General features: G+C 40.7%; 1 protein-coding gene across 1 annotated transcript; it reads right to left on the minus strand.

Annotated features, from left to right (window-relative positions):
• Nucleotides 1–417: 417 nt before the first annotated feature.
• On the minus strand, nucleotides 418–8500 carry LOC112215147 (serine/arginine-rich splicing factor 3). Its single transcript, XM_024374100.2, has 7 exons — nucleotides 8402–8500; nucleotides 7926–7979; nucleotides 7512–7722; nucleotides 7232–7378; nucleotides 5510–5548; nucleotides 2905–2991; nucleotides 418–889 (listed from the first exon to the last, which is right to left on the minus strand). The coding sequence occupies exons 2-7, from the start codon at nucleotides 7930–7932 to the stop codon at nucleotides 862–864; spliced, it is 519 nt and encodes a 172-aa protein (XP_024229868.1). The 5' UTR covers nucleotides 7933–7979; nucleotides 8402–8500; the 3' UTR covers nucleotides 418–861.
• Between the last annotated feature and the right edge of the window lie 729 nt (nucleotides 8501–9229).

Here is a 9229-nt window from a genome sequence, read left to right on the forward strand (position 1 = left end):
ATACATGGGCCTATTACCCTTCATGGTTTAACTGGCGTTATGATTACAGTAAATCCTGGATGGGTGAAAGGGAATATCAGTCAAATTTTGTTTAACCAAATACAGCTCTGAATTAGCAGTGGTCATTGTTTCCCAGCCCTATTTCACTATGACTTAAGGGATTGCAAGTTATTCAACTTAGAATAAATTGAAAAGACATACATTTGCAATGCAGACAGAGCTACCCAAATCATTCAATCTCTGACTCAGATTTTCAACCCGAGTCACAAATTTCCATCTTAAGAACAATTTAATGACTAAGCTTTGATTTACACATCAATCCCTCCATCTCCCATCCAAGAATCTAGCATTCAGTGAGCCACAATCAAAAGTAAATTAAACATAACTCAAAACAATCCAAAAAGTTATACCCAGGGAAACCTGTTACCAAATGTTTAATTCAATCACTTCAAACAGTTTAACAGAAACAAATACAAAGTAGTTGAGTTACCACATTCTACTCAACATGCAGTGTGACAGCTACTTCCTGTATGAATTCTACTTCAGAATTTATGGGGGAAATAATTGCCAAGTGGACTGAAAACATTTTCTAAATCAATCCTTTAACTCATTTGACAATGCGTCATGTAAATTTAAACAAATTAAAACAGGACACATTTGGTAAAATAAAGACAGTAATTTGTGAATGATACAGTTTGCAAAGACGGAATTGTTTCAAAGATGGATAGACACGGCCGTTTCACTTCATAAAAAGGAAGAAAGAAAAAACAAATCTAAAAGATTATTTAAAAATGAAACGCACTCATCCAAAACCTGATTCAATACAAGAGACATCCTCAGGGTTGGACTTCAGACTGTCACTCACTTTCTCTCCGTGGTCCTAGAGCGGCTGGGGGAAAAACAAGTATCTGTCAGAAACAATAATAACTTGCACTACAATCCAATGTCCACAGCCCTACAAATACAGTGGGGTCCGAAATTATTGACACCCTTGATAAAGACGAGCAAAAATGACTGCGTAAAGACATTTTACATTTAGAAGATGCTCTTATCCAGAGCGACGTCCAGTATTGTGCAAACTAGGGCTGACCCAATTTAGTCGACTTCGCGATTGTTTGGTCAAAAACTGTTGGTCGACCGAGATTTCTGTAGGCGAGCAGTCAAATAGATTTTTTTGTTGCTATGTGCATAACAGCGAGGTTAACCAGCATATTGGTGTTGAACAATATTTTACCTTTATTTACCTAGGCAAGTCAGTTTAGAACAAATTCTTGTTTTCAATGACGGCCTAGGAACAGTGCCTTGTTCAGGGGCAGAACAAACTGTTTTTTTAAATATTTTTTTTATACCTTGACAGCTCGGGGATTTGATCTTGCAACCTTTCGGTTACAAGTCCAATGCGCTAACCACTAGGCTACCTGCCACCCAACAATGTGGCAGAGGCAGCAGCGGAGTAAAAAGACGAGGAAACAGCCCTTGCCTTAATTGTCTAAGAAAACTGATTACAGAAGATACCAACTTAATTAGGTCCATAATCAATAGCCTAACTGTTAGCAGGCTTCTTATAGTTGTGGCCCTGTATAACCACCATCGTGTTGTAGGGCTAAGAGCGCGTCCTGTTTAGTCTTAATACCGTAACTTACATAGGCCTATATTTCATAGCAATCATTTATTAGTTAATTTCATCACATTGCATTTCAAAGCATGAATGGCTCGTATGCTATCAAGCATCTGCTTTAAAATGAAATAAAAAGGGAGCTTTGGATAATTAGCCTAAACAATAAATAAACTGTTTATAGTCGCTGCTGTAATAAAGGCTTTAAAATATATATTTTTTAAATTTTATTTTCTTGTTCGAACAGACTGGAACATTTATAATTTACTTAATGTTGCTTACATGGTTCCAAATGGTCTTTGGAAATAGATTCATCTAACAGCACCTGTTTGGCAAACAATACAAACGCAGCACTTGCTCCTACACCCTAATTTTTCTTGATTTCCAGTAGTTTCTACAATTAAGTCAGATGTCTTTCATACCTCAACTTCCTCTTTCCCTCCTGAGCAACCAGTAAACATTTGCGTTTCTAGTTTCCCCCCCGCGTCCTCCGCATCCATTTTGCTGTTGCGATGTTCGGACTTTGTTATAACTAATTTATTGATGTGATGATATGCTATAGTCGAGGCCCTACTGGTGACGTGCATGCAATGCATACATGTTTCATGTAAAGAGAGCAAGGAATATTTTTTCTAGACAAATTAGCTATTTGGGTAACAGCACTTTTCAGTCAGAAACAAGAAATGAACGTGCTCTAATTATGTTGCAGCTTCAGCCCGTACAACACTGTGCTACCTGTTTGAATGCCTGTGACGTCACAGGCACTCAGTGCATATAGATCATTTTATTCAAACACATTGGGTTTTTGGCTAATATGTCCTGGTACTGGGTAAAGTTCATGATGCTCTTGAATGGCCATCTCAGTCTCCAGACTTGAAACCCATTGAAAACCTGTAGTTTGAATTGCAGACTGAAGCCCATAAGAGCAGACAAAGGCGCTGGAAGGACTCTGTATGTAGGAACGGTCTAAGATTCCTTCTAATGTGTTAACTCATAAAACATTTCTGAAAAAGGCTCAGTGGCATCATCCTCACTAGGTGAGGTATTGAAAGGAAATTAAAAACAGGGTTGTCGATAATTGACACAACTTTTATTTTTTTATTACTTGTTAAACAAAATCTATTTACGTGCAATTGTATTAATAGAATTTACAACAATTTTATAGACATTTTTGTGCATCTTCATCAAGGGTGTCAATAACCCCACTGCACCTATCCATATAGGAAGACGCCCGTGGATAAACAAAGACAAGAAACAGACGCCATTTAACGTCATGAACGCACACTTACCTCCGGGACCTTGAGAAGGATCTTGAAGGTTTATGGTTCCTGTCTCTGGAGATAGACCTATCTCTCCTTCTGTCTCGTGACGGAGACCTAGAGAAGAACAAGTCAATTAGAGTGCGTTTCCCGATGTACTCGCATGTATTCACACGGTCAGAAATTGTACATTTGAACAGTGGTCACTTTAAACTATAGAGCATCGATTAGTATTGACCACGTCAGAGCCATGTATAAACATTTTATAACAGGCGGCAGTGGGTACTTTAGATTGGGAGGGCGAACATTTTTGGAGTAACATATGAAACAGTACTATGGTATTCTAAAAAGTTGGTATCATAAGTACCATGTTGTTTTGGGTCCGTGATATAACCGGTATATAACCGGTATACTGTGCAACACTAGACAGGAAATAATTCCTTAGTCTAGATAGGCTCAGAAATGTGACAAGTCACTCAGCAAATGTAGCATCTGAAACCTGACACTTCAGTTCAGCCCCGCTGGTAGAGCAGGAGTGGAGAGATGGGGCTTTCTTGCACTATAAGACACAGGACCCTACAACACTCATAAAGTGCTTTGTACACCAAAACGCCCAGCCCAGAACCAAATAGGGGACTTAACATTAAGATGTACAAATGTTTTTATCCCAAACTATTGCCAATGGTGAACTTTAACAAAAAAATTTCAAATCTATAGTAAGCCCTGTTCAGCAGGTATAGCCAGATAAGTGTTTATTCCAGTAAAACACCATTTAACATTTGCAGAGACAACAATCTAGCAAAGCCATTTTAGCATTTGAATGCTGAAGGTGCCGAGCAGATGTGCACGATCAGGAACAGGCCAACTAACTCATGTTGGTCAGCACGTAAAGCTGGGCACAGTGCAGTTTGACTAGGCTACTGATATTGCCTGGGGTTGTTCGGCATGCAAAATGACTTCTAGATCAATGACTGGCAACAGTTACATGCAGTTTGCCACTAAAGGAGAGGATGCGTTAGTGGTCAGTCACAAAAGATGAGGTATTTTCGGAAGGTGGAAAGAATGTAATATGAACTTGTATTTTAAAATCAGGGACCGATGCAGATTGGTGAATCTTTACATCCCTACTAGTTAGATAGCTACCACAAATCTGTTAACTTCTTGGTGACAGGGGGGCAGTATTGAGTAGCTTGGATGAATAATGTGCCCAGAGTAAACTGCCTGCTACTCTGTCCCAGATGCTAATATATGCATATTATTAGTAGTATTGGATAGAAAACACTGACATTTCTAAAATTGTTTGAGTTATGTCTGCGAGTATAACAGAACTCATATGGCAGGTGAAAACCTGAGAAAATCCAACCAGGAAGTGGGAAATCTGAGGCTTGTAGTTATACAGCTCTTTGCCATTCCAATATACAGTGTAAATGGGGTCATATTGCACTTCCCACGGCTTCCACTAGATATCAACAGTCTTTAGAACTTCGTTTGAGGCTTCTACTGTGAGGTGGGGGCGAATGAGAGGGGATTGGCCAGGTGACTGGCAGAGTGCCACAGGCTCATGACGTGTGCCACAGAGTGCCACAGGCTCATCACAGTCACAAGAGAGTTAGCTCTCGTTCCATTGCTTTTCTACAGACATAGGAATTCTCCAGTTGGAACATTATTGAAGATTTATGATAACATCCTAAAGATTGATTCTATACTTAGTTTGACAAGTTTCTACGGGCTGTAACGGAACTTTTCATCCGACGTTCGGCTGGACCTGCACGTGCGTTTGGATTTGTTTACCAAACACCCTAACAAAAGAAGCTATTTGGACATAAATTATATGCTTTATCAAACATTTATTGTGGAACTGGGATTCCTGGAAGTGCATTCTGATGAAGATCATCAAAGGTAAGTGAATATTGATAATGCTATTTCTGACTAATGTTGACTACACAATATGGCGGATATCTTTTTGGCTGCTTTGTTGTCTGAACGCTGTACTCAGATCATTGCATGGTTTGCTTTTTCCATAGTTTAAAAAAAATCTGACACAGCAGTTGCATTAAGGAGAACTAGATCTCTAATTCCACGTGTAACACTTGTATTTTCATCAACATTTATGATGAATATTTCTGTAAATTGATGTGGCTCTCTGCAAAATCACTGCATGTTTTAGAACTACTGAACATAAATGTAAAATTATATATTTTTTATATAAATATGCACAAAACATACATGTATTGTGTAACATGAAGTCCTATGAGTGTCATCTGATGAAGACCAAAGGTTAGTAATTAATTCTCTCCATTTGTGACTCCTCTCTTTGGCTGGAAAAATGGCTGTGTTTTTCTGTGAGTTGGTGGTGACCTAACAATCATTTGTGGTGCTTTCACTGTAAAGCCTTTTTGAAATCTGACACTGTGGCTGGATTAATGAGAATTTATCTTTAAATGGTGTAAAATACTTGTATGCTTGAGGAATTTTAATTATGAGATTTTTGTTATTTTGAATCTGGCGCCCTGCACTTTCATTGGCTGTTGGCGAGGTTGGACGCTACCGTCCCACATATCCCAGACAGGTTAAGGTGTGGAGGCTGGGCAAAGAGGAACACTATGGAGAATGTAGTAGAGGCATCTACGCTCACCTGCTGCGACTGCGGCTGAAGCTCCTCCTCCTAGGAGAGCTGGACGGAGAAGGAAAAAAAACGTTTTAATACAGGGTATTATTGCATCAATAACACCTGTCAAACATGACATTCCTTATTCCCGAAGAAGCATCATTCCAATCATTACACAATACCACACACAGCCTTCCTCTTTCTGCAGACGGAACAGATCAGGGGATCCTCTGCACCCCTGCTAGAGGACAGAATGCCTGGACAACCAACTGAGGTCAAAATGAGACCTCTTATAAACTCAGGAGACCGGGGAAGTTTAAATGAACACAAGCATATAAACAAAGTGAGACAATGAATTAGAAGCTATAAAATACAAGTATGCAGACTTAAAAGCTACATACCTGTACTGTTTGTTGTACAAACAAAGGGCACATTTCTTAAATCACTACCTATATTGGTCCTCATAATTGGTAATACACAGTTAATGCTAACCAGGGCAGCTCCAAGACCCCACAACTTTTGAGTTTCAGGACAAAAGCATTATTTGTAATCTATGAGAGGGAGATTCTAAATGATAATAATTGTACTCACAAGTTGTTTGAAACTAAATTCAAGCCACACTTTCTATGACTGCCAATTGCATATCGTCAAGCAGCTGTTAAACCAAACCTGTGGTAAGCATGACACTACAAAAAGCAGGAGAAAAGCAACTTACTATTTTTTGGGGGTTTGGACACAAGATAGAAATGACGCAAGGAAGTCAGACTGATGGCGAGGGAGGTAGAATTTGCAGAGAGGATTTGCCACATGTTGCAAATGTTGGAGTTATGGAGTTGGTTGGCTGGAGGGGGTACAGTAGTTGTAGATTTTCCCTGTCTTTGTGTGGTTAGCCGGGGCCTGCTGTGCTGCTTGTAGGTAGTTGTGTTGATAATTGGGGAAAGTAGTTAAATCGCTGACTGGTCAGAATTGTGAGGTGGGCTGCGACGCTGACGATTGGGTTAAGGTTGGAGGAGGAGGAGGAAGCTGAGAGCTGCATGCTCAGGAACCAATAGGCTGGAGCGGAACATGACGACTGGCCATGCCTGGGTCTAGTGACACGGCACCAGCGAAGCTGATTGGGTGGGGCACAGTGCTGGCGCTGGTCAGTGGTCACATGATGCTGTAAGAGGACTAGTTGACTGACTGTCTCAGAGGGTGGTGAGAAGAGGCATGGTGATGACTCTGCAACGGGGTTCATTTTTATTAATATAGATCGAAGGCAAAAAACGAAACTGAGAAAATGAAACAAAACTGACATCCAGATAGCAATTAAATGATCAAACAAGTGCCCCCTTCTTCCGAAATTTGATGGGTGATAAATGTTTATCTTAAAGAATTTACCTTAAATGTATTGCCCAGATCAACAAATGATGCCCGAATTAAACCTTTTGAAATCACCTAAATTTTGACCTGAAAAAGGGACCCAATCCCTCAGATGAGTAAATGATCCTTTCCCAGCTCTGATTGTGTCCATAGTAAAAATGTTATAATGTATCACAGCACTAACCAACCTACAGACAGTGCAGGTGTGTGTGTCTACCTGCCAAATCCAGCCCACTAAATTGAAATGATAGGACATATGATACAGTTGGAAGGGATGGAAGGGAGGGTGTGGGGTTGACTGGCAAGGTAGGTAGGTTATAAACACTTGTTGGCCTACATGTTAAAGATAAGTGATAATAAATCTAGGTGAAAGGTGATGTATCATACCGGCGTCTGACAGGCGGGCTACCACGGCGCCTGCTGCTGTAGTCATCACGTCCAGGGCGACGGCTCCAGGAGGGTGGAGGTCCGCGGCTCCTCGAGCGTTTCTCACCATTGGACAACTCAACTCTCACTCTGCAGCCAGACAGAGTCCTGTTCACATAAAGTAATTGCAGACGCATACTAGTTAGACTGGAATACAGCATATGACTCACTGTTTTGCTCAAGTAATGAACCCGAATTTCCCATTCTTGGTGGACAATAATGTATTTAAGTAGTGGCTTACCTCCCATCCAATTCTCTCACAGCATCAGTTGCATCTCTGGGGTCCTCAAACTCGACAAAGGCAAAGCCTGGGGGGTTCCTCGCCACCCACACACTACGCAGGGGGCCATAGTACCCAAACGCCCTCTCCAACTCAGTCTTGTTTCCACTGTTGCCCAAGTTCCCAACATATACCTTACAATCAAGAGGACAATCTCTGAGATGAGCAGGTTCTAAGAGTGAAAGGAAAGAGGAAAATAAGATACCACAAGTACTACATCCAGTCATTCACAATTCACATCACTCCCATCGACGTAATTTGTGACAACGCTGTGTTAAGTGGCCCCTAACCAAACTAATCGTTTTTTTTTTTTTTTTAACATATAAGAAACAAGACCGAAAAAGACGTTGGGTGCATATCACGTTAGGTAATTACCTCCCATCTCGAAGGATACTTGTTTCCGTTGAAGGGTTGACAAAAAATATCAATCTGGAAGAAAGGAGGGAGACTTGATTAGCATTGATTAGTTAACTATATTGTTAGCTAGCAAGTTAACGTGCTTAGCTAGCTACCAACAACGCGATTGTTTAAATGTAACTTAATACGATCGCTAGTTAGTTACAGCTTTAAGTAAGTGCATGGATAAATTAGACAGGAAAAACATGTATTGTATTAATCTGGCAGTGCTGCTCATTGTTAGCTTCCATTAGCCGTGGATGAGCATTGCGGTTAGCTTAGCAAGATGCTGGCTTTTGTTGACGGTTCAATCGAACTATTCGACTAAAGCAAAACCATTTTACAGTGCATGATGTTTTTAAATCGTAAACCGTTTTCATTCCCACATCCATTAATCACAATTGTACTCGTTATATCTGCGCCAAAGTCTCCCAACACGCTCAGACGATTCTTACCTGCGAGCAGTAGTCTCCACACGGTGTTGGAAAATGGCGTTGAAATGAAATAAATAATCTCGACAGCTCGGGGTCAGTAAAGTGCTTTACCAGTGGCCTATCGCCGTCTACTGGAGTGGAGAATTATGACTACCTGACCAAGTGTGTTTTTTTTTTTTTTTAAAGAGCTGTGTCGAGACCAGATACCTAAATAACATGTATTTATTTATACAATGGTTCTTCTTAAGAATACATTGCATGGTACGTGATATATCGTTTATTCAGCATGGTGTATAATTAAGCAAAACGGCAAGAGGAGGTGTGTTATATGGCCAATATACTGTATCACGGCTAAGGGCTGTTCTTATGTACCACGCAACGCGGAGTGCCTGGACACCACCCTTAGCCATGGTATATTGTCCATATATCGCAAACCCCCGAGGTGCCTTATTGCTATAATAAATTGTTTACCAACGTTGCCAGGCAATCAGCATTCAGGACTCAAACCACCAAGTCTATAATCAATAAGGCCCAAGGGGGTGTGGTATTAGATAGAACATCGCTAACCACCTCCGTGTCACCGGCTTCATTACCAAATACATTGCAGACATTATCCCCACAGTGAAGATTCGCTGCTTCCCCAATCAAAAAGCCCTGGATTAATATTGAGGATTAGCGCTAAACTAAAGGACAGGGCTACCACTCACAGGGTTATCGTAGCCAACCCTGAAGTAACAGCTGAGGACACGAACAAGAAGTCCTGCTACGACGTCTGCAGATCCATCAAACAAGTAAAGGGACAATATAGGAACAAGGTGGAATCCTATTAAGTGGGCTCTGACGCCTGCT

The sequence above is a fragment of the Oncorhynchus tshawytscha genome, linkage group LG02 (genome assembly GCF_018296145.1).
Source record: "Oncorhynchus tshawytscha isolate Ot180627B linkage group LG02, Otsh_v2.0, whole genome shotgun sequence".
In the NCBI taxonomy this organism is placed as follows: domain Eukaryota; kingdom Metazoa; phylum Chordata; class Actinopteri; order Salmoniformes; family Salmonidae; genus Oncorhynchus; species Oncorhynchus tshawytscha.